This window comes from Gallinula chloropus (assembly GCF_964237585.1).
Source record: "Gallinula chloropus genome assembly, chromosome: 4".
Classification (NCBI taxonomy): Eukaryota; Metazoa; Chordata; class Aves; order Gruiformes; family Rallidae; genus Gallinula; species Gallinula chloropus.
The window spans coordinates 82,726,200-82,752,300 of record NC_140088.1 but is presented as its reverse complement, the minus strand read 5'-3'; the positions used below and the strand labels follow the sequence as shown (position 1 = coordinate 82,752,300).

The following is a 26,101-nucleotide window of genomic DNA, read 5'->3' as shown; positions in this document are numbered from 1 at the left end:
CATATTTTCCTTCTGTATCCTCAAGCAGAGTCCAAAGAAAGAATTGGAGCCAGGGCTGACCTCTGCAGCATCCGGTGCATGGTGGAGAGGCTGCGTGCAGACAGGGCACCCCTGTGCACTACTTAGCATCCCTGCATTCCTCACCCTCTGCCTGCTTGGACCAATGCTCCACATGCCCTAACAGCATTCCCTTGAGGTTCCTCTCCCATTTCCCGCCCCTTTTCCCAGGATGAGAGGGGCAGGATACACAAAACCCTCCACCTGGGACCTCAAAATTGTATGTGTAGTGGCGAGGTTACATACACAGCACTAAATACAGGATGGTCCTTATTTTAAATGGGACCTGATGGTGCCCCTGACGTACAAATCAGAACAGAAGTGTGGATGGATTGTTTTTCCATGCATTTCATCAGGGATGGAATGGTAAATCTTGCCAAAGGTCAGGATGCCAGGGGCATCCTTCACAGTAAACCATCACTAGCCCGATTGCCAAATTTAGTGCCTGATGAAATGGGAAAGGAACTAAATCTCCAAGTAGATACAGAACCAGTGACCTCAAAAATCTGGGGGAAGCTGGCCAAATGCATAAAAAACAGAAAAATTCCATGAAACATGGCCTTATTTTTTGAAATATGACTAAAAATTGACCCAACCAAAGTGAAATTAAATACAACAACATTTAGCTAGGAAACAGGGAAAAATCCCAAGTAATAATGAGTGTAAATCAATATTTATAGTTTGTGATTTTTTTTTCTCCTCCCAACATTTTTTTTACATGATACCACTGGAACGCATGTGAAGCCACTTGCAGCTTCAGGGAAACACTGCGTTCTTCTTGCTCAAAAAGAATCATAGAATCATAGAATGGCATGGGTTGGAAGGGACCCCAAGGATCACAGAGCTCCAACCCCCATGCCACAGGCAGGGCCACCAACCTCCAGGCCTGGATCTACACAAGATTGCCCAGGGCCCCATCCAACCTGGCCTAGAACACTTCCAGGGATGGGGCATCCACCACCTCTCTGGGCAGCCTGTTCCAGCCCCTCACCACTCTCTCTGTAAGAAATTTCCCCCTAATATCTAAATTAAACCTTCCTTCCTTTAGTTTTGATCCATTCCCCCTTGTCCTGCCATTGTCTACCCTTTTAAAAAGTTGATTCCCCTCCTGTTTGTATGTTCCCTTCAGGTACTGGAAGGCTGCAATGAGGTCCCCCCGCAGCCTTCTCTTCTCCAGGCTGAACAAGCCCAGCTCCCCCAGCCTCTCTTCATAGGGGAACTGCTCCAGCCCTCTGATCATCTTTGTGGCTCCTCTGAACCCTCTCCAACAGTTGGTTCCTGCTACTTGACCCAAAGCAGAGTCTCCATGAACAGCTCTGAGGACAGGGCAGGGAGGAGGCAACGCAGCAGAAATCTGCGCTCGTACAATTATTTCCTCCCTCGTACTACTTATCACCCCCAGAATCATTTCTCCAGCAGAAGTATTCCAGCTCTTCCCACGGATATGAGGACAGACAGACGGGGAGAGCCATGATATAATCCCTTTTTTTTCCCTTTTCTCAACAGGAACAACCAAGCGTGCACGACTTCAAATCATCTGAAAGTGATTACGGTGGCGAGGAGAAATTCCACACTTGGCTTTTTAGTTGCACATTGCAGGCACACAAAGCCATCTGCAAAAGGCAGCCACGTTCTCTCACATGAAGTTATAAATTACCCCAGTGAGTTCTTTGCTTCCAAAAAAAAAAAACCCAACAAAAAATAATCATATAGAAAAAGCAGAATTTGTTAACTGCTAGAAAGAGAGAAGCGGGTCATTTTTCTTATCAGTCTGAGAGGAGGGGAAATAGAATCCAAGAGCCAGCATGAATTATTCCAGTGCTGTAGAAACAGAGGAGGATACAAAAACCCATCCCAAGCCAAACTGGAAGGCTGGGGCTCCATTATTTATTTATTTTGTTTTGCCAGTGGAACTGACAGTAAGGTAAGAAAAAGCCACTTTTCTTGATTAATGAGGTGAAAACCCTGCCCCTCATTTCAGACATTACATTGGTATAACGTGCTCCAAGCCTTGATAACGAGAGATGGGGGCTGCCCGAGCGCCTATAAATTCCCCTGCACCTTTAAACAATTACAGTGGGGGTTTTGCCACAAAAAGAGGTGGAGGGGGGTGGTTGCCAACGCTCAGCCCTGTAAAATGGTCGCATTGCTAATTAGGCTGCATGCTTTTCCCACCAGCCCTGCTACATCTCAGACCTCAGCTGCTCGAAACTGCTGGAAAAGAATCAGTTAACCTCGGTGTTAGACGCTTATTAAAACGCAGGCACAAAGAGGTGAGCACCATGCAGTGAGTCTGCAGTGGAAACCAGAAGCACAGACTCTCTTTTTGACCCATCGTGGTCTACCAGGTTGTTCCCCAGGGACCAGCATGGTTTTATGAATCCACGTGCACTGGGACCACTTCTGCCAGCACAGAGACCTGGGAGAACACCTCAGTCAGCCCCCCTGTCCTCTCCTGCACCCATCGTACCGGGAAGGCGTAGATGAAGATCCCCAGGAAGAGCAGCAAAATGAAGAGCACGATGGCCAGGATCACCACCCACTTGTACCGCCGCCACAGGATGTACTTCAGGGTCTTGTATGGGGAGGTGAACCACAGGAAGGAGGTCTCTGGGCGCCTGGAGCCAAACAAAGTTGAGGTCTCTTCTGAGTTCAACAGTAGTTTCACCCCTCTGGATCCCCAACCCCATGAGCACGTTGTAACAAGCCGGCTGCTCACCCTGCCAACCCACTTCCCTCTGAGTGGACCATGTCAAATGCCCTCCTTGGTGGTCCAGACCAGCCTCCCAGCTACCCTGGACTGTCTCAGCTCTGAGCATCAGCAGTTCAGAAACCCAGCTTTCCAATTTGCTCCATTCAAGATACACTTACTTGGGGTCCTCCAGCTTGGGGTTCATATTTGGTTCATCCCGACCAATGCCAGCTGGTCGCTCTTCATGCTCTTGTTCTGCCACAATTTCCAAAGTCATTTCCAATTTCCCCTGTGTGGGATAAAAAACCCCAGTGTTATAAACAAACCAAACAAAACACCACAACAAAAAAAAAATGCATGCATTATGCAAAACACTGATTGAGGAAAGAGAAAGTACTTTGAGCATATCCCAACCACTACCAGCAAGGACCATGAGGAGCTCAGTAAGGGTGGACTTCACACCAATCCCTCACCTGCCTGCCGCAGTCTTCTCAGCAGATATCCCAGGACCTCTCAAATGTCACTAACATCCAAGTTTAGGCAACTGACTTGAGGGTCTTTGGTCAAATGATTTCACTCAGTGCCTGGACTCCCTTACCTCTAGTGAACAGTCGCCTTACATTTAAAAGTCTGACAGCTGAAACCCTTCCCTGGTACTCCTCACATGGAGATGTGATACAAAATGAAATTAGGTGGTGGCATGTTCCAAAAAAACACAGCATAAATCCCCACAGAACAAATAATTTCTTCTGATGTATTTGCATGGTGCTGAACCAATACTGTCCTGCTGACAAAAACTGGTCCAGTTTGTAAAAATTGTGGCCCAAGACTATGTTTCTTGCCCTGACCATGCCATCCTGCATGTGGTTGGCCCAGTCATGGTCCTCCTCAATGCTCTGAGTGAGTCTCCCAGAAGAACACACAAAGAGGACACCTTACCGCCAGGATCTTCTTTTGCTCCTGCTCAGCAACACAGGGCCACCATCCCTTGACAGTTTTCTGCTCAAAGAGCGACACAAAGCGACTTGAAGAGAGGGTCTCATCTACTAGCTCTAAGGAGCATTTCTCAGCCGTCTTGGCAGGTTTGGGCATCCTGTTGAGATCCATCTGAATGGAGCCTGCAAGGAGGAACATTACTGGCAAGACATCTCAGTGTAACAGGTCCTTAAAACATGGACTTTTTCCCTGAAGAAATATTCACTGTGGCACCCTCCTGACCTCGGGGAGCTCAGGCAGGCACCCACACAGCAATGTGGAGAGCAAGTTCAAGTGTAACCCTATTTTTCAAGCATAGTGCTAGTTTTAGCCAGTGACTCTGCCTAGGAATTTGGCACATGGTATGACCACTGAGCTATGAACTCCCAGAGGATAACACAAAATACCTGCTGACTTACACTGCTGTGATGTTGGATGATTTGCACTGGTCAGGCAGGCTGAGATTTTTATTGAAGGTGAAACTCAAACTGTACACACCCGGAGCCCAGGCAACATAAGGGCATTGGGCAGGAGACCTGCAGATCTCCAGATCGACCATTTTTGCCCCACCCAGGTTAAGAATTACAGCAGACTAAATATGAAGGCCATCCCACAAAATTGATAGCTTCCTATTGATAGCCAAGAACTCCCACAGGGTCTTGTCCTGTGGCTCAGCTGAGGGAGAGCAGCTTTTTCCACTGCTGTGGACAACTCCCGTTCACATATGTGTATGGTATGTGTAAGCTTTCCTGCACCACAGATTCTTACAACCAGTGACAATAACAGCACAGATCGGGGGGGGGGGGGGGGGGGGGGTTCTGCAACACTTCTGAAACCCATTGAAGAAAAGTGCTTTACAAAAGCCAAACACAACTTTTATGTGTTGGAATTTGCAAAGAATTAATGTTGGCACTCGAGAGCTCGTGATGTGCAGAGCCAGAACTGGGAAACACACCTTGGAGAGGTTAGTTGGGCACTCAGCCTATGTAATTAATCAAAGACAAGATCTGAAAGGATCTTGGTCACATACTTCCTCAGTGAAGCTTTCAACGTTTGGGGTGGGATTTTTAGTGGGTAAAACAAAGGTAGAACAAGATCCAACCAAAAAAAACTGTAGTGCTGAAGCCTCTACAGATAATCTACTGCACGGCTCTACTATTCTTCCTGTCAGAGATTTTTAGTATGTTTTTTGTCTTGGCTTAAGCCTAGGCTTCTGAGGATGATTAATGAGGTTAGTGTGGAAGAAGGCAAGTGTTGGATCAAGCTGTGTCCGTGTCGAAATACCCCAGGTAAGACAAGGCAGGAGGGTGATCCTGCATGGTGGTCTCAGCTCAGAGACGTGGTTAGCCCTGATGAGCACATTTCAGCACAGACTCAGCTGAGCCACAGAGAACTGGGGCTTTGCTGTTAGGTGGTGGCTCTGCTGGGTTTGATAATGCTCTCAACATTATGTCAGCCCAGGAACAGGCTTCTCCAGGCTGAGACTGGAAATCTGCTTAATACAAGACACTTACCGTCAGTCCTGAACTTATGCTGACACTGAATCCCATTTAAACTGGTCTTGTTACAATTTCTTTGTACCCTGAAAGGATTTCATAATTTTTTTTTTCCTTCCTGTCTGCATCAGCAGGAGTGGAGCCAAAACCCTCTCCTGACTTACCCAAATAGTCATCAAAAGAGAACTTGTCGTTGTCCCAGATCTGGAAGATAAGCTGCGGTGGAATCTTATTTTCTGTCTTGTCCAAGCTCCAGAAGTGCTCCTAAAATCAGACCGGAAAAAAAAAAAACCAAGGAAAAATAAAAGGCTCATTAGTAAAAGTGGGCAGAGCCTGTCTGCTCTCATGTCACAGTGGTAGAAATCCTGTTGCATAACCACCCTCGGTGTGTCCTGTTCCTGTTCTGCCAGGCCAGAGCCAGAGGAGGACACCACTGTCTGGGGACAGTTCTTGGACAAAGATGCTCAGTGGAAACCCCAAGATGCTTCTGGAAGTTGGGCTGGTATCAATTTGTGCCTTAGTGACTTTATCAAACGGGCACAATGAGCTGGCAAATAGGGTCTTTTGGAGCAACAGCATCATATTCATGTGATTTAGATGAGGGTGACTCTCCAAGGTGAAGAGAGCAATGAGTGTTGATTGCCAGTGATTCCACACCTCACCTTCCTCTTAATTAATGAAAAAATACTGGAATAACACTTAATTTAGGACTCGTGGTAGGCCATTCAAATACATCCCTTCCCCATCTGCCTGTCTCTCCCCACAGCCATGCTCTGTGAAAGTTTGGAGCCACTACTGCACCGATCTGCTGTGTGGTCCTCTGTAAGTAGTCTGTGTGCAGTTGGCCAACTTGCAACCTGCAAACACCTCTACCACCTCTAGGTAGCCCATGGCTCCTGAGTTTACTTCCTAAACATGAATGTGTGAAGCAAGCGACTGGGGCTTTTGTAGCAGCTCACTGCATGGTGGGTTCCTCAGTTCCCAAGAGACTTTGTTCATCTTTTCTGCACATCTCCTGGCTTTTCATTCTCAGGACAGGGGAATGCTAGAGTTGTACGTGCAGTTCTGCAGCCTGGCCACAGTAATAAGGAATAGCCACTGCCTGGGAGAAAAGCATCCATACAGGAGCTCAGCCACAGGATGATGCAGCAACTTCTGGTTTCTGGAGAGGAGGTGAGTTAAAAAACACTGACCCGTGAGAAGTCTGCATCTGCAGTGGCCAAGTTACTACAGTGGATAGGTCAACAACAAGGCAGACCGTCTGCTTTCCAGATAGTCAGACCAACAATCCCCAAAAAGCCAGCGGAGGGGAACATTTAAATTAGACTTCTCTAACAAGGAGGGCTTGAATCCCATTACTGTGACAATGAGCTTGTGGTCACATCGTTGTAATAAACGGTAGGTATGTGCCGATGCCACAAAATTTGCCATTTATGTGGTTGAAACCAGTAATATTTCCCAACAGGGATCTAATACCACTTTTGGGATGCCACAAGATGCCTGAGAGTTAGGACTAAGAAGTGGTAGGACAGAAGGAGAGAGATGGAGACGCTCAAGAAGCCAAGGCCTTGTTATTTCTGGCCTCAACCAACGCTTGCAAAGAGGAGGCAGAGTCACGACCGTGTCTACTGCCACGGGCTCTGAGGCGTGCCCTGCGGGCAATGCCTCCTGCTGCACTCTTGCAACATGGCAGTATCACAAACGGAACAGATTTAATTAAAACCAGGAAACTTCAGCATTATTCATGACACATATGTAGCACCATAAATTCACTGTGGTGGCTACAAGTCTCTGATTCATTATATCGTGCAATATTAAAAAAAAAAAAAAAAAAGAAAAGGAGAGAGAAAAAAAGAATGTGTCACACTCCATAAGAACATAAATATTCAAGCAGGGAGGCTGTGGGCACTTAAATCCCATTGAAACTGGTTTCATTTTAAGAGATCACCCTGGACGGTTATATTTCAATTTAGCTCCGTTCCCCGCCTTGCTTTGGAAAAACACGCCAGCATTTTTGCAATGGAGCATTTTATTTATGCATTTTAAATATTTTATAATCTAGAAAAATAAAATAAAATCAATGGAAACTTCCACCTCTCCCTCTCTGCTCACTGCAATGTATTAAAATGCCTGTTTATCCAAGGGCGGGGGGGGAGGGGATGTTTTCCCAGCTAATAAGTCATTTTAAATTAAAACTGCTAAAAAGGGAAAGAGCTTATGGGGACTCCTCCCTTCCCCACACATTGGTTGGGTCCTGCACTGCAGAAGGGTTGTTAGTCATCCAGAGGAGAAAGCCCCCTAAGAAACATGTACCAATACCTAAAGAAGAAGGTGTCCAGATGATCTCACCATGGGTTAGAAAGGTTCATCTAGGGTCTTTGAGATAGAGCCAGACCCACCTCCCATGGTGCAGACACCATGGGCTCCTTCCAAATTGACCCTTGCTGGAGTAATTAGGGCAGGTGATTATGCTCAGCTTGGGAGAGGATGAGATATGCATTTATATCTCATATATTGAGATATATATAATGAGATATATATGATGAGATATATGATGAGATATTCCTTGATATGGAAAGTAAGGTGCCTCTTCCTTTCCAGTGATAGCTAATGTCCCTGCTCAGAGGCTGATTTCACCACATCTGCACTCATCAGGCATGTCCATGCACCAAGAGTATTGCTATGCTGCTGCCTGGGTTGAAGCACCTCTTCAAGGATATGTTGGACCTTCTCTTTGCACCATCCCATCCACCTGGAGTTCAATGTGAGCAAATCCTGGGGCTTGAGCAGCCCCTCTGAAAGGGAGGTGGGTGATCACAGCTCTGAAAAGGTACTGCTGGAAGATCCATCCATGTTTCCCTTGATGGTGAAACAGCAGGAACCAGGAAAAGGAGCAAGTTGTTGCTAGACCCAAATTACTGCTCTGGCCCCTTGAGACGCTGTAGCCATTCCCCTCCTCTTGGTGGGTTCCTTCCACTTCTGTGGTGATGGTGGTTGTCCTCCTGGGACAGAGGGAGAGCACCTTGACCCCATGGGTGCTGCATTGCCTTACAGTCTTCTCCCACACAATAAAACACAACTGGATTTGTCCAGATTTTTTTGTTTGTTTGTTTGAGGGGGGTGAGGTGTCCAGTTTTTGTCCCTTGGGACTGGCCATGCAATTGCTGGCAAATGTAGAGGAATTCATCTTTCCACCTTCTCTCCCTCCCATTGCAATACCCACAGACTTGCCTGCACTCCAAGCAAACAAAACCCATGCCCTGGCCAAGTGGATGCTCGCTGCATCCTCCAGCCTTCCCAGCACCACTCCTACCCCTGAGAGCAATGCCCTGGCTCATCAGGGACTCCCTGCCTGATGAAGGATGACTCAGGTAGGACTCGACCCTTGCCGGGTGGCAACGTGGAGCTCGTAAGAGGCTAGCACACTCTGTACAGCTTTGGCCTTTCTTGTGGAAAAACACTGTAAATGTGGTTTGGCTGGTGGGGAAGCTTTCCTCCTCGGAGCCCCGTGAAGCTGGGGACACGGCAGATCAGAGCTGGAAGGGCAGGCTGGGGAAGGAGGAATTTGATGCTGGGAGAAGTTTATGAGTCCATTTCAAGGCAGTGTGAAATTTGCCTCCATGATTAAATCTAGCTACGAAAGTTCACTATAAAAACAACCCAAGGCAAGAAATTTATTTCCTAGCCTTTTGCAAGACATGGGTAGGAAGGGGGCTTGAATTATTGTTTGGGGGTTTGTTTTGCAGTGTGGGGGGGTGGGGAGAGGGGAGGCTGGCGAATATTTTACGGTCGTGAATAATGCAGCAGGGGAGGCAGGGAAAAAAATAAGCTCATATCACTGGGGAAGTGTTGACAGGGCTGCATTTCTTCGGGGTTGCTTATGTGCTATGGAATACAAAGTAAGGAGCAGTCGCCTGCTATTCCAGGGAGGCCCCAGCGTGTTCGCACCCAAGCAAGCCTGGCTCATTTCAGCACATGTCGGTGGGAGAGCATCAGGTCCCTCATCCCGCAGCAACTGGGGAGCCCCAGCCATGCAGGAGACTCCCTCGGACATCCACCAAGACAAGTGTCTTCTGCAAGAGGCAGGAAAAGCTGTCCTGAAGGGCCATCCTTCAAGGTGTTGAGAAACGGCTTGTCTGAACCTCGTCCCATCGGGACATTTCATCTGCTCAGAATAAGCAGAGAGCTGGGAGCACTCATTACTGCACTTTTAGTGGACTAACTTGCCTCTTCAATCTCCCTGCCATTGCCAAATCTGATAATTGCATCACAGATCTGATGGCACTTGGTTTTCTGTATCCTTCTTTGATGGCAGCTGAGCAAAATCCCAAGTGTGCAGCATCTGCTGCACATTCAGGCAATATCTGGAGGAAGATTCCTGGTGTCACCACACCATAAGTGTGAAATTACAATATTCACCTTGGGGCACATACTGGTCCCTGGAATCCCTCACTGCAGTACTATTCTCTCAGCCTCCCACACTTTCCTTCAGGCAGAGTTTATCAGGCTTTTTCCAGGGACATGGAGCCATCCCACTGCCCTTTAGGGAGCTCCAAGCCTTGGGGTCCCAGTCCTGGCCAGCTGGTGGACAGTACTCTTGGACCTTCGGTCCTCAACACAGCCATGATTTGCTCATCCCTCTCCATACATCCATCAGAAAACAAAATTCACAACAGTAACTCCTGTCTGGGTATCACAGAGGCATCCCAGGTCATGGCTGCTGCCCCTACCCTATTACAGAAGACCGTTGTGTCATCGTATCTGCTTGTCACAGCCCCATTAAAATACATAACACACGCCTGCTCTAACTCTGCCTTCCTCTGAAAAAAGAAAATGTACTTGGAGCCCATTCAGAATTTTGCATTTTGGCTAAATGTGGAAAGAAAAGGAACACTTTGTGTTTTGCTTTGCTTCCTGATGTCACCAAGATAAACAGGGAAGGACACGATAAAGCACAGGAAAGGGGAGAGGAAAAAGCCCAAAGTTAAAAGGCAGTGGCCGCCTTTTTTTTTTTTTAGCTGACATCAAAGAGGAATGAAAATACCATTCCAGTAAAACCTTAACTTTTTGTAACAAAAATCACTGCTTGATACTCAAAATTACAAACTAAAAACCAAGCAGAGCACGGAGACTTCTTCATACACCCTGGAGATCCGGCGACAACCGTAACAGAACAATGGGGTGACACTGGCATCCAACTGCAGAAGCCTCACACACATGGCTATTTCCTTTTTTTAATAAAAATGAAACAAGGCCACATGCTTACCTCTGGGGTAAAAGCTTGCCTTGCCTGACCTGATGAACACACCGAGCCCAGGCTGCCCATGAGCTCTCATGATGAGTGATACGAGCCATCACTGCACAGCATGAGCCTTCCCTCTGCAAAATCAATTGCAACGGGGATGTCCCCATGCATCCCATTGCTTCCTCGTCCCCAGTGGGTCCAAATCTGCTGTGTGTGCAGTGATGCATCGGCTCATCTGCCACTGGTGAGGGTTTTGCCCATTGCTGTCAGTATCAGGACAATGCCAGGAGACTGTAATGAACTTTCAGACAAAGCAACCAGAATCGATGAAACCAGGTGGAGCTGGGAAAGCTGCAGCACCAAGGAGGGAGGAATTTATTCTCAGCTGCCCCCAGCAACAGAACAAAACAAGCCGTGAGGTGCAGATCCTTCTTCCCTGCTTTATCACTCAAATGCCTTTGCACTTGTCTCTCTTCTAGGTGTGTTTAAGACCCCAACTTCCTCTTTCTCGTATCACTCCTGAAGACCTATCTCTAGCATGATTTCTGGCATGTCACCAGCTTACCATTACAGGAAAAAAACCCTTCCAAATGTCAGGTTTGCTGTTAAATTCAATGTCAAAGCCAGCAAACTTGGACATTTCAGCTGCACCTTGCAGAAGCAGGGTCTGGATTATTCAAAAAGATACAGGCTAGCATCATTTGTAGAATTATCCTATAGGACCACCTATTCTGGCCATGCTGACAGCAGGCACCCACCATTGCCAGGTGCCAAATGTCCAAAGACCTCCAACTCAACGCCAGTGTGGTTTTGTGCCCAGGAAGGTTACAATTCATCTGCTTAAAACTTGGACTGGCCCCTCCAGTTGAGAGCACTAAGTGGAAGAAATGAAACTAAAGTAAGAGTTGTTGAAAAAAGAGCCTCACCATGACTGCCCCAATTCTCCTACCGAGCAAACCAGGCAGTTGCTTCCAGTTTCTTCTACAGCAGTGGGATGGGTCTTCTTCCAGTGGCTCAATTTGTCTTTGCAAAACAGAGTATTTTGTGTCTTGGCATCAATACTTCATTTTCTTGGTGACACTTGACACTACATTCTAGTAGCAGAACAAGTATGAAGGCAACAGCTATGTTCCTAGGTCTGGTTTCTGCCAATGACATGGCATGACATGAACTTGAAATTGCTAACGATGCTCCCATACTCATTATGTTAATCTCCTGGAATTTCTTTTATGCAACACTTTTCAGATGGTACGTGAACAACCCAGCCACATCTTGCAAGCTCCAGCCCAGTGGTTTATTTCAAGGTTGACTCAAGCATGAATAGTTTTTAACTGGTACATTGAGATGTTCTTGAAATTCTATACCCCGAATGTTTATTTATGCAGATGACATGTGCTCAGACATTCAGTGTCAAGCTTTCTCTGCCCTAGAGGACTTCTAGAATTCAGATTTGGCAGCTACATTCAGCTACTGCTGTAACTGGTACTTGAAGCTGAACATTTCAAAATCAATTTCATGCATTTTCCACCTCTGCAGCGCCTGAGAGACGCGGGAGCTGAGCGTGTCTCTGAATGGGTGCCCAGTGAAACGTGATCCACACCCAGCCTATCTCAGCATTGCTCTCCGTAGACGCTGGTTGTACCATGACCATCTGATAACACTGTAAGAGTCAAGACCTGCCAAGCTTAGACCTGGGGTATCTAAAGTTTAAACCCCGCAGACATCTGCTCTTCTCTTTGCTGGTTGGCAGCAGAGCACTGGACTCATCTGGGACCTGGACCTGTTCCTCCCCTACATAAGTCAATATGCAATTTCATGCAAACATGTCAGGGGGTGCTGAATCTACCTCTCTACCCCAGGTCCCCCAGTGAAATAACAGTGCTCCAACACGCAATGTGTACCCATGCTCTCACCAAAACAACCTCATGGGTTGCAATCTAAGAAACTGTCCTCTCACACAACTTGACGAGCCACAAGGGTGCTGTGGGCAAGCAAACAACACAGCTTGGCTTGTCCGTGGCTGCTAGAGAAAGATGGCACAAAAAGGAGCAAGAGCAGAAGGAGGAAACTCTGGGTAAATGCTGGGAGAGGATGTTAAAGACACATGCATTTACATACACTCCAAAGAGCTGTCCCAGAGATGGACTCACTCTTTTGTGGGGAATTTTTTTGAAATTCAAAATGGGGTAAATTTCTTTCTCTGAAGCAGCAAGATCTTTATAGCATTACTGTAGCAAGAGGAGATCTGGATGGAAAAATAGTCTGAAACTGTTAAAATGTTTAGCAAAGCAGGAATGGGAGCCTACACTTCCAATCTCTAAGTTGAATTGATGCTTGCAGGATTTACAGACTCCCACATTCCTCTGGGGACTTGAAGCCTTGAAACCACTTGTAATTCCAACACATTGAAGCTTTGGAGATGAAGTTCCCAAAACCTCCAGTGCTTCAGCAAGGATTAAATAGTCCTGGCTACCACTGGCCATCCCAAGGCTACAAGGTCCAGTTCCAACGCATGGAACATGGGTTTTTCCCAGGTTTGCAGGCACACAGCCCCCTGAGATGCCAACACCAGGGGCATCCTCCCTCTTTTGGGAGAATATTGGGGATAACCCATTGCTGCAGTCCATCCTGCCTCAAAAAAGGGAGCAATGGTCTGTGAGGAGGCAAATGGAGCAAACAAAGGAAAGCAAATTGAAAGCTGCTTTCCTCCCAGCAGCGCTCTCTCCGAGGCCAACACCAGCAAGGCCGGGCGCAGGTGGCTTTTAGCAGCTCAGAATTTGCCATCTGACCGTTTTGATTTAAATTCCACTTTCCATGGCCTGCGTTTAAAGTTCGGTGCATGGGCTTTTACAGCAGCAGTAATGAACCTGGAGTTCAAACAGCACATGGCGAGATCAAAAATTGCCAGAGCGGAATGTGTCCCACAAATACAAAGCATGGCTTTTCATTCATTATTTTTTCCTTTACAGAGAGGTTTTACAAGCTGTTTATTTTCTGATACAGTGTTGGCAGACATGTGGTCGGAGGAGAATCAATATCAGCACAGTGGGATGTATTTTCTTAAACGGTTTATAGGGGGGTCTTTGCTTTTTCAAAGGGGGATAATTGAATGTAGTACACACTGTACTTTTGATTTGTTTAACATGAAGCGTGAAATGGGTAGAGCTATGATTCTGTCAGTCAGTTTAACTGCCCAGCGATTCATTTTGAAGCTAGGCCTCCTTGCAGGGATCATTTGGCTCAAGGGATGGGGAATTCACTCGGCATCTTCTCTGCCAAAGCATCGGTTCCATCCCAGGCTGTGCTGGGACCGTGCTGGCCCCACAAAACAAGCTGGGGTGGGGGGTCCCACATGAGCTTTGTGGATGCAGATGGTCCCACTGCAACGAGTTGTCTTATACTCAAACGAACACCAAGGCTGAGTTGACAGCGGGAAGGCAGGGAGCAGGGATGAAGATGTGGGGTTGGGTGGCTGAAGGGGTTTGAGCTTTCAGGGAGGTGTCACAAAACAGGATGGAGTTTCAAAAGCAGGGACTGTCCCTGGTGTTGTCACAGGCACACAGACCCACCAATACTCCTCTTAATCTCCAGGTGACAACCAGGAAATTCAAGTGAATAGATCTCCGTCCTCTAAGGCACTCCTTGAGAGCCAGTCTGACTTCCACCAGTGTTTTATCATGTGTGCACCCCATCTCCATCCCTGATGCCTTCCCTCTGTGCAACTCCCAGTCTACTTTTGATCACTGCATCACACTAACACATCTGGGGAACACCAGAAGCAAAAGCCAACTGCAGATGTAGGAATGAGGGGGCCAAAATCACAGCCACCTTTAACTCCCCAAGTACAGAGCACTCTTAGGAAACCAAAGGCGTCTTCACCCTGAATCCCAAGCCAAAGCTTTTCTTCCTATCTCTGCATCAGTGGGACATCCCCCCAACCCACATTCCCCTACATGCCCCTCCTGCTTACCCCTTCAGGCACTTGGAGGTAGCTCCTTCCTTTCAGCCACTCTGTGAAGTTACCATACAGCATGATGCCCATTATGCTGCGCTGGAGACCAGAGGTGCACACCTAGCCACCCCCATCTCCATCGTTGGAGTGACCCTGTTGTTGAGTAGGCATCTTGGAAGACCCATGCAGTAGAGTATTTCAACACCGCTGCACCAATATTCAGCTGCCTCCAATCCAGAGAGTCTTTCCTGGGGGGGTCAGTCACTCCAGACTCATTATACAAAGCCACCTCTAATTGTGAGCCCCATAGATGTTGTATTCAAAACGTGGATTTTTTTAAAACTGATGTCCTTGCCTGTCCACAACATTGTGTTTCAAATAATGGAACACTAAAGCTGAGCTTTGCATAGTTCTGTTTATGCTGCAGTTGTGAGGTCTTGATCTGGCAGCACCTTTCACCCCAGAGTTACTATGAGAAGGTAGAAACTGCACTTACCTTTTTGGCAATGTAACACATTTGCTCAGCAGGGAGATAGTCAAAGGGGAAGATAAATCTCCAGTTGAAGTTGCCCTCTCCTCCCAGAGACCTGTAGTGCACATCTGTCTTTTGCTTATTCTCCTCGTGGCCAACCAGCCAGCTGCAAAAATGCAAACACACTGCATGAAAAGGACTTTGGATTTAATTCCAAGGATTCTGGAGTTCATTCAGTGTCACACCAAGGATTTCAGAGTTCGTTCAACATCACAGAGGCTATGAGCAGGTACTAAAATGTCTCTCACCCCTGTGGATGCCTTGGGCTGCTATCTGTAGTGGTAACTTGAAGCCCATAGGAGGCTTGAGAGGGAATGTAAGAGTCCCTGTGGAGTTGGGAGATGAATCAATGCTGGTGGTTGAAGCCTGAGAAGCTCTGTAATCCCTTATCCTCCCTCCCCTGAGTTTTATGGATGTTTTAAAGACTCACCATTGCCTCTGGCTTGAAGGTGTCAGTTACCCACCCTTAAGCAGGTACCACCTTCTAACCTGCCTCGGTGAGACCTCCTTTCCCTTTGGCAGCCACTCAACAAACTGTCCTTATAGTAAGCCCCTAAAGCAGGTCCTATCGAGGCAACTTTGCTAAGGGACCAAAGGGACATTTTTCCCCCCTCTATTCTCTGTTGATTTCTCAAATATTATTATCTGAAAGTCCTAAATGGCCAAGAAATTCTTCCTCAGGAAAATCCCAGAATGGCCAGACCCTGATGTGGCCAGGGTGATCCTCAGCTGCTCCCCTTAGAGATGGGTCCTCAGAGCACAGTTCCTCTCCTGATCGAAAAGAGTTTGCTGTGGTCATTCTGCAACCAGTCCAGGGGCAAACTGAAAACTTTCCATAACAACTATTTTTCTTCCAGCTGTGAGTTTTGCAACTGTTGGGGTTTTCATTCTGCACTCTTTCCCTGTCCAACATTTTTCAGTCTTCAGCAATCAACGAAACAAAACAAAACAATAAAACACATCCATTTGTGTATTTAGAGCCCTTCTGGAGGAAAGCCAGAAGATTCAGAGAGAATCTCTAATGAAAACAATTATCTCGTTTGATTGTTTTCCACTTAAATTGAAAATAAGGAGTTTTCTGCCCAGCTATACAAATGACTCCCTTTACTCCAGTGCTTGAGGAGCTCACGACCCACCCCAAATGTGTTGTGGGAGACAGGGAAGGGAGGTCTGCTCAAGTTCATCCTACGGAACACATCACATGAACGTGCACTGCACGGCCAGCAAGGGCTTGGTGGCAGTGGGAATTGTGTGATGAGGTTATGCTAATACTTAAATTGTGGCTGGATTATTTTATTTTGATCTGATAGGATGCAAATGGCAAGCCTGCCTATTTATCCAGATCCTCCAAAGCTTGGCAGGGACCCTTGGAGATGCAGTGTTAGCTCCCTCTCCTTGCAGGCAAACAAAAGAACAAGTAACTGTTTGATTGGGATGCCTCTTTGGCACATTTTTGGGTTTGTTTTTTTCTTGCAGAATTTGCTGCAACCTCCCCACTGCAGGAAAGAGATGACAGAAATCAAAAGCTTTCAAGTCACAGAGCTCCAGAATTAAAAACATAAAGTAGGGATGGTGACCAACCAACAGCCCATCCCACCCAGTATCCTTCCTCTGATCAGATCCAACAGCAGACATCTTGGAAAGAGCATGGGACAGGGGCAAACACGTCCTGATACCCAGCCTACACACCTCTCCAGCCTCCAATAATTTGCAGGTCAGAGATTTCCTGATCTATAGATAATGTTTGTGTACGTAACAGGACTGGACAGATTTTTAGCTGATTAGTTCATCCAGTATTTTTTTAATCCATGTGATTAAACACATCTGCAATATCCAAAGACAAATTTAGGTTCTTAAATCCAAGAGGCAACTTTGTTCTCAACACTTGCACACCTCCCTTTTTGCTCAGCACAAATATAAGACCCTGGAGGACCCAGACCACCCTTCCACTTGGGAACCCAAAAGGAGATGCATAGGAATTTTAAAAGTGCCACATAACATCACATAAATTTTAGTAGTGGTGGTTGGTTGGAAGAGGACTCTGGAAATTTCTAGTCTGATTGGCTCAAAGCAGTACTGGTTTTACCTTGGAATACCTTGAAAAATTTGCAAACCTCCCACCTCCCATGTGACCTGGTTCAATGTTGGTCCATCCTCTTGATGAAGTAAACACTTTTATTGGAAATTTCACTATGAAAGCAATACAAAAATATATACCTCATCTACAACAGTGACAGAGGGCTGCTAACCAAAAAAACAACATCTTTGATTCCTAATTAATATGATTTCCCTACACTACCACTCTTTTGTCTACAAGTCTTTAGGAAGGGAAGGTCTCTCTGCACTCAGCATTGCACAACAAAAACTTGATTGAGATCTCTTAATGCTAGCTTAAGACTATCAATAAATATCTGATTAAATTAAATAAAATAAATGGCAACTGCCTCAGGCATAATAGAAAAGCTTCTATTTCATTTACCTGCTGTAAACAAACATTTACCTGTTATGTAAATGTACATAATGTCTAAGGGACTGAGATTCCAGCCCTAGCCTTGTCTAATGGGTAAAACGGAAGATAAACTGTCAATAGCCTCCTCAAAGAAGCACTGTGAAGTCTTCTGAATCACAGAATGACACATTCATTTTGGTTGGAAACGACCCTTAAGATCATCAAGACCAATGGTTAACCCTGCACTGCCAGAAGTCCAGCCACTGAACTATGTCCCTAAGCACCACAGCTACAAGCCTTTTCTCTCATCTCCTGGGATGGTGACTCCACCACCTCCCTGGGCAGCCTGTTCCAGTGCTTGACAAGCCTCTCAGTGAAGAAATGTTCCCTCATACCTCACCTAAAGGAAGGTAAGCCACACTGAGTTCACCTTAAAAGAATGGTGCCCACCAAGGCATCACCATGCCACGGTGGTGAAAGTCACTTTGCCCTCAGAATTCCCTGTCTGCAATGAAGATGCTTAAGTGCAAGAAGGACCACTGCCTCCCCTCCCAATAGGAGATCATTGAGAGATGCAACTGATGCAGCCATCTGGGGGAGCAGAAGAGGAAGTTGAGCAAGATTTTTAACTCACTTACAGCCCTGTGAGCTTTCCTTGGGGACTAAAAGCCAGGCAGGGATATCAGCAAGCGCTGGATGCCCTTGCTTTGCCAGTAAGACCCTGCAACCTCTGCTATGTCAGAGCCCCGAAGCGCACAGAGCAGCTTAGCTGGAGCTGATAACAATGCACTTGATGTGAATACCAGGTAAGCAGCGTGCATTCTGGATTTACAGGAGGAAAATTGGGATTGTAAAAAAGGGATTTACAGTCTGTTTCAAAATCCTACCTCTTCCTGTCCATAAATCCAAAGAACGCGCAAAATAAGTAAGTCCCTTGGCTGGGATTGCACCATTTTACACAAGATAAAACATAAATGGACTCAGGCAGGGAAGGGAATGTGCCAGAGGAGTTAGTGCTGGTTGCCACATTTTTGTGTGTTTCAAGTAAAAAAGGGAATTCCAAAAAAAAAAAAGCAGCTATGCAAACAAGCCAACCCGTGAGTATGGAACAAGCCTAAGGGCTGTGTTGGGAGAGGAGCCGGCAGTGGAAACACAGACAACATGCCCCTCTGTCCCATGGCCAGGCTCCTTCCCCACATCTTATCTCTCTCTAAAGGTAAATATTGTCATGTGAGCATCTAAGAGGTACAAAGAAAATCTTGATGTGGAGAAGTGGTTATGAGCCTAGCAGAGACTTGTCTGCCAAGTTGGTTCTGTAGCTGGAGAGGTGTGAATGACCCCTTCATCTCAGCAGGGGTTCTATCTACCTGGGCAATGTTGATGCAAGGATCACATTAACTCTTGCACTGCTGCTCTTGGGCCTTCAGGCTGTGGTACCCAGAGGGTGCAGAAGCAGGGTGGCTTACCCTTTGACATAGATGTCACTCATCTTCTCCCCAGTGATGCTGAGGTCATCGAGGATGACGTCCCTGGTGTTCCAGATGATGCAGCGCAAGAAGAATCTGGACAGCCCCAGGAACAAAAGCAATGTGAAACCTCAGATCAGAGCCCACCTAGACAGCCTGGTTGTGCTACTCAGCTATTTAGCTGAAGGTGAGCCCACATAGATGTCCCCCAGCTAGGCAGGTGAATCCCTCCCCATCTGACATCTCCTCTCCCCTCACAAACAGAAGGTGCTGGGACCAGCACTGCACTAAGTAAGGAAGGAAAAACAAGTTACCTCTTGGCTTTGCGTGGCGTGATGTTGAAAGGGGGGCCAGGCTGACCTAGAGATTTTGGAAACAGGTCCACCCACATCTGTAGCTTTCCCTGCATGGAAAGAAAGATACATGAAGCCTGGTGAGCATCCTAACTGGGTTATCTTCACTTCTTTAGTAAGACCTAGTAATGGAGAAAGGAAAATATTAGCTCCAGTGTTCTTTAGTTGAAAATTAGTTTCTTTAATGGAAAAGTGTAATGGAATTGTTTCGGTTGGCAAAGACCCTTAAGACCATCAAGTCCAACCATTAACCTAGCACTGACAAGTCCAACCCCTGAACCATGTCCCCAAGCACCACATCTACATGTGCTCTAAAGCCCTTCAGAGACGGTGACTCTACCACTTCCCTGGGCAGCCTGTTCCAGTGCTTGACAACCTTCTGTGTGAAGAAATTTTTGCTCATATCCCACCTAAACTTCCCCTGGTCCAACTTGATTAATTTAATAATTTAAAGTTAATTTAATAATTTTAAAATCTTTTAAAATATTTAAAACTAGTTTAGTGACCTGGATATATGCTAATGCCTTGTAATATATAAGTGGCTGGTGTAGATAAACTGAAGGGTACTCTGGCTTTACTCTCCATGGCTGACTATCTGTACCTAGGGATAGACTAAAGATGAGGTCTGTGGGAGGTACTGGAGAAGCAAGCTCACTTGTTTTCCATGGTGTCACCAGTTGTCACCGGCTGGACAGCTGGGTTATAGGTTTCTGATCATGGGATTGGAGGGTGGGATGAGGAGAGAGGAATCTAATTCCAGTTCCACAAAATCCTTCCAAGGAGAAAGCAGTGTTAGTGCAGCTAAAATCTCAGGGGAGGTGTTTTTTAGGTGGTCTCTTTTACTGTAAAACACCAATGGGTGCCAATAAAATATTTTATTGTGCAGTCTCAAGGGTTGAAGGAAAAAAAAAAGAAAAGAAAAAGAAAAAGCCACCCTTTGACAATCAGCCCATCACACAGGGGTTTGTGGTTTGCTTGCTTTTTGCCAAGAAAATCTTCCATTTCAGCAGAAAACTTTAAAAGGCCAACCTGACTTTTATACCCCACAGAGCCAGCCTGTTCTGTGGCTTTGCAGTGTTTCAGAGCAGCCGTGCTTTTGGGAACTGCCCTGAATGCAGCACGTACTGAGTCACACAGCATCACCCCAGACCCAGCATCACCCCTACGGATGCTCTTGATTAGAAGCACCGGTGCAGGGCAGACCCTTGATGGCACTGCCATAGGCAAGCCCATGAAATGAAGGAAGCACCCTTCCTAATCTCCACAGCTGGACCATGACACTTGTACCTGTAAGAACAGCATGGACCCACTGGTCATCCAACAGAAGCCATCTCCTGCCTCTACTCATCATTTTCACGTGGTGAATTAACACCAAAAGAAAGAGATGTTAAAGTAGTTCCCAGTGCATTTACTTCTTCCAAGAACTCTCCTCTCCCATCAGTGGTGAGGAGGTCTGGTTAAAAAGGAACCAGGGAAGGGAAAGGGCTGATGGGTTGCAGAGCCATGGCTGCACACGTTCACACCAGCTGCAGAACTGGTCTCTTGAAACTGCCTTTGCAATGCAGCTGGAACACGTATGACAGATGATAATTAATCATTTTGTCCTTTTTAGATCTAAATGCATAAACTGTGCATACGTGTTAATTACAGAAAAAGGGCTAGGCTAATTAGAGATACCTGGATTTGGACTGTTCTGGGATGGAAGCCCACTTAGCTTTGATTTGTCCAAAAAACATCCAGTCTGTAACAGTGCTACTGCTTTACATCTCCAAGGGAGGGAGGGGCTGTCACTGCAGAGACCACGCTGCTGCAGGGCCAGAGGAACCTGCAGTGTCACTGCATTACAGATCTCTGTATTAAGACTTTGGGGATCAGGAATGGCTTTCACACACACATTTTAAATTGTGAGCAAATGCTGATGAAAATTCACACAGGAGGCTGGAATCAATGTCCCCAACTCCCCTGACCAAGTCAGTCACCAAGCTGAGCTCCAGCGGGTGTTTCAGAGCGGGTGCCATGCTCTGCCCCATAAGGTGAGTCCCCTCCCTGGGAACAGCCTGTCTCCTGGGGCAGACATCCCAGCTGCCCAGTTAGCACTGGATTGAAAGGTGATGATGCTCCCAGTCCTGTCCTGGTCACGTCACACCACCCACCTGCTCGATTTCTGGCTGGAGAGGGCTGTAAAGGGATCTTGTCTCCACATGCTCCGGCACCAGCCCTTGCTTCCGCAGCGCGTACAGGGCGAGACGCTCCTCCACCGGCCCCAGGTGAGGGTTGAGGGGTTTGCCATCCTCTGCCACAGAGCAAAAAGCAGGGTTATACCACAGCCATGGCTCTGCAGAGCCAGATTCTCTCTCTCTCTCTCTCTATCTCTCTCTATCTCTCTCTCTCTCTCTCTCTCTCTCACACACACACACACACACACATACACACACACACCATAGAAGCTCTGCAAGGGAGCAAGCACAAACCCCCCAGCTTTGCTGCAGCCAGTAGTGAGCAGGAGGAGAGTAGCTCCTCAAATACAAACCCTCCAAGGCACAGAGCATCCTGTTCCCTGTAGGACCACCACAGGATGGAACAGGGACCTACAGGGAGTCTCCTGCAAGTCCCCACTCCGATCACGAGCGGAACTTTGCAGGGACCAAGCTGAGGCTCATGGAAAGGACAGTCCACTCTGATAAGGATTGATCTTGATAAGGATTCAGGGCCCCTGAAGTCAGTTGGGGCTGCCTCCAGCTGTGCTGCTGCCATTCCCACCCCAACAGAGGTGTGATAAAAGCTCTCAGATCTTCTCTGAGGAGAAGAAAGGGTCAGCTCTGGTGCAGTTTGCAAGCACTCATGTGATGGATAATGTTTAAACCCATATAGATCCTCAGCTGGGCTGAAAGGAGTGTGGTGAGAATGACCTTCCAACAGGGTCCTGCTTCTTCTCTACTGGGTTTGGGGTCAAAGAGAAATGATGGGAAAAGGATGGCCACACAGCCACTGCCAACATAGCTCAATGGCCAGTCCCAGTCCCTGTGCCAGTCCTCACCACACCAGACCTTAACCCCTCTGCAAACGAATTGGACAAGACCTACTCATAATGGACATTTCTGACTTCTCTGCTCCATCACTCGCTTGTTACATCCAGGTTTGGAGGCTTGGCCCTGGATGAGCCTGCTCCTGCCTCCCCATGCCCACATGCCACACCGGGACTGTTGGAAGGCATCACCCTGAGACGCTGCCTTCCAGCCACAGTGCTCCAAGGCCACGCACCTTGGAGGACGTTTGAAATGCAACGCGCTCCATAAATATTATTACAGCCCTGCAACTTTCAGGTGATATATCCCAGCTCCTTTCTTGGCAATATCTTGAAGCGGTTAACTTCAGGCATATGGGCTGTTTCCCAAGCAGTGGAAACCTGGCGTGCGTGTGTGTGTGTGTGTGTGGTGTGTGTGTGTGCACACAGGAAAAAGAAAAAGCCCCTCTCAGAAAACAACAAATGTGGGGGTTGTGGAATAATGGCCCGGGTGCAGTGCTTGTAAAAGCCATGCTCTCGTGTTTAATAGCTCCACTTTATACCGCCAGGTTCAGATCTGACGTTGCTCGGCGAACACAGCTGGTTTCCAGATCTCCTCGAGGTCAAGCATCAGACTTTGTTCTGGTTTTTGAACTGATTGCCATGAAAGCAGAGGAAGGTGAAAGGCAGGGGCTAGGAGAGGGGGGAAGACCCCGCTTGGTTTAACACCTTTCCAACCCTTGCTGAAAAACCTTTTGCATAACGAGAGGCTGCAAAGGAGCTGTTGCTTCCCCATTCCTCCTCCTAAGAGAAGAACCATGAATTTGTGCCTTAATTCCCCTGAGCAGGGATGGGAATCAGCCCTGGGTCATGTCCTCCTATGCTTCTGCAGGCCCAGTCCTCCTTGATGGCTCCACAATACTGAAGTGTCCTGAATAAAGTCAAACTGCAGCTCCTGGGATGTACAATGGGGTTTCACCTCCTCCCTGGGCCAAAACACCCCTCCCATGCTTTAAAGCAGAGTTTTCTGCAAAAGACACACTTCTGCCCCTGAGGATGCCAGTCAGGCAGGCACGAATTGATGCCCCAGGTATTTCAGGTGTCAGTGCTGGTGGCTTTTCTCATGCAAACAAGAAAATGCCTCCCCAGCTCCCGGTGATAGTTACTCCTTGCTGGCAAAGGCTGGGTTTGCACTTCCAGCAAGAGCACACCTTGCCTGCCAGGGCTTGTGCCGTGGGGTGATGCGCCGGGCGCTGTGTGCATGATATTGTCTCCCTCTAGTGACTCCAGCCCCGAAACGCAGAGAGGCAAACAGCACAAGTGCTCCTCCAGCCCAAGCAGCAGCTGGAAGACCAGGCTGGCGGCTCTCTGGCTGCAAAGGGCTTTGCCGCTCGCAGCCTGCGTGCGTTTGGTTCAGGGTGAGCTGCAAAGGGCGGTCACTCAGGGCTGAAGTTAAGGCGGCTGCGCTGCAGGTCTGGGCTCAGCCCCAGGGGCTGGTGCAGGGCCAACTGCAAGCTGCAGCCTTTGGGACCAGACTACGCTTGGGAAAGATGCAGGGCCAACTTGGGCAGCAAGGTGAGGAGGATGGGAACGTGCCCATCACCTTAGTCCTGACCTCCATGATAAGCTCCCACTGTGATACATTCATGCCACCCAACTCCATGCCTTGTTGCAGATAAAGGAACACTAATTGCAACCCTGAAGCAGCCTTGTCACCTCACCCAGTTCAGAGAGGATGTACTCATGCTCCCTGAAGATAAGCCGGTCAGACTTGTAAGTTGGAGCCTTGTAGTTGTGCTGCAAGGAGAAGAGGTGAAGCAGCTGGGAAGGACGGAGTTGGTCTCGCCACTGGTTGGGTCCAGAGCTGAAATCAAACAGGAGGGAAAACAGCAGCTCAGCAAGTGACAAAACTTCTCCCAGCCACAACAAGGGGACCACAGCATATTGCATCAGAGAGGGCAGCTCTGAAGGTGGTGTTCATTGGTGAACAGGTCTGCGTGTCCCACACCCACTCAGCTGCAACTTGCAGGGCTGGGATGTCCCAACAGTACCCCTAACCCCCAGACCCACCACGTCACCCTTCCACTGGCCCTGTGCATGGGGGTGTCCTCACCACGGTGTGCCCAAGAGGCATGAGGGATCTAACCGAGTCTCTCAGAGGAGGTTTCTGTTATCTGAAGCATTCCATGCTTCTGGAGAAGAGCCAGGGCTCAGGGTAACTCCTCAAATGTGGATCTTCTCTGGTGTGAACCTGTCTCTGGACAAATCTCTGCCATGAACTACACCACTGGTCAGGTCCCCCCGGCACAGCCCTGGACCAGCAAATGCACGGGCTGAGGCATCACCCAGGTGTCTGGTCCCCACATTCAGCTTGGCACTATTGCAGCCCTAGCAGCTACAGAGAGCCACCGCCCGGGGTACCTACACACAGTAGGTTTGGGGGAGGCCACAGCGCGCCCCATATTTCGACAGGAACCGGTTCTCTAGGTCTATGACAGTCTCCCCAATCTTCTCATCCTTCGACAAGAGGTCATAGTCGTAGAGCGTGATCTTCAAGTCCTTCTCCAAGGGCAGGGTGCAGTTCAGCTCAAACATCCTGGGCAACAGAAGCCAAGAAATACTCATGAGGTGGAGGCTCATGCTGCCGAGTGCCCCAAGGGAAACGGACCCACACACCATCCCCATGCCCACCAGTGCCAGGAAGGACACTGCACCCACTACGCATCTTTGCCACGTTAGTCCAGTACTATGGGTCATGTACTGCACTGGCTTCACTTGAGGATATGCAGCAAAGCAATCATGCCCTGGGTTTCTTTTGCTTGGTTGAATTAACCTCAAGCAAACTTGGCCCCTGCGTAGTTTCTCCACCAGCTAATTGGACATGTCAATGGTCACTGCAATATCCAGGGAAAAGAGCATCAGGGAAGCATCAGGAATCATCATCTCATCATGGAGTGAGAAAGGAGGAGACGTGACAGATTTGGAAAACAGTCTGCTCTTTGAGACCAAAGAGCAAATGTCCAAAAGAGGAGTCAAGACTACCTGGGACAAGTCTGTGGTCTGCATGAGACTGACTCCTCAAAGCCTCCTTGCCTTCTCTTCCCTGTTCTAAGTACCCTTCCTCCATGCTGTCTCCTCTGCCATCATTACACCACAGTCCCCAGACAGACATACACCAAAGCAAGAGCAAACCTTCCTCTCCCACTTCAAGTAAAGAGACCAAGCACCAAGACCCCACCAGAACACAACACCCTTATCCAGACTGGGCCAGTGCTGGCGGATGTTTGCCATGTGAAAGGTGGGTATGCAGGATGGTCCAGGGCCAACCCAGCACTACCAGGGACCCCTCCACCTGCTGCTGAAAGGCAAACAACACTGGGTGTTGCAACACCAATCCAGTTCCCACCACCAGCACCCACCCCGCCGCAGCTTTTAAGGAGGGGAAGTGAGTGATTATGCCACCAATTAAGAGTGCAGGAGGAACTGGGGTCAGCAGAAAGTAATTAGCTAAAGCTGGACGGCAGCCAGCCGCCCAGGGAAAAGCTCGTGAAACAGGAGGTTTAATAGCCGCCAGCAGCCAGGACCTCAGTTTTACATCTTGCTTTAAAGACGGGGTGGGAGGTGCAGCACGCTGTCTAGACGGCCTCTGGCCGGGAGCCAGGCTGGGCGCGGAGGGCTCACTCTGCCGCAGAGCTCACCGGGCTCTGGCTCTGTGAAAGGGCAGCAGGTCCTGGCCCACCAGTGGCTGGACCTCAGGCTAGACAGGGAGCGACCCCTTTGCGTTCACCATAGGAAAGGCAGAGCTGCCATCTTGATAGGGCAGAAGAGGTGGGAACAGCTTGTCTAACGCACGCTGTCCTCTGCCGTCCCACCAGCATCA

The 26,101-nt window shown here is 48.0% G+C and overlaps 1 protein-coding gene across 1 annotated transcript in view; it reads right to left on the bottom strand.

The window, feature by feature from the left end:
• Nucleotides 1-26,101, bottom strand: part of DYSF (dysferlin) — a gene marked incomplete at its 5' end in the record, with an annotated part of 98,029 nt that overhangs the window by 4,539 nt on the left and 67,389 nt on the right. The window contains 10 exons of the mRNA XM_084263282.1: nucleotides 2,528-2,675; nucleotides 2,929-3,038; nucleotides 3,689-3,867; nucleotides 5,385-5,484; nucleotides 14,914-15,055; nucleotides 18,865-18,960; nucleotides 19,179-19,267; nucleotides 21,371-21,510; nucleotides 23,943-24,085; nucleotides 24,647-24,817. Of these exons, the coding sequence (XP_084119408.1) occupies nucleotides 2,528-2,675; nucleotides 2,929-3,038; nucleotides 3,689-3,867; nucleotides 5,385-5,484; nucleotides 14,914-15,055; nucleotides 18,865-18,960; nucleotides 19,179-19,267; nucleotides 21,371-21,510; nucleotides 23,943-24,085; nucleotides 24,647-24,817 (1,318 nt within the window). The remainder of the gene's footprint in view (nucleotides 1-2,527; nucleotides 2,676-2,928; nucleotides 3,039-3,688; nucleotides 3,868-5,384; nucleotides 5,485-14,913; nucleotides 15,056-18,864; nucleotides 18,961-19,178; nucleotides 19,268-21,370; nucleotides 21,511-23,942; nucleotides 24,086-24,646; nucleotides 24,818-26,101) is intronic.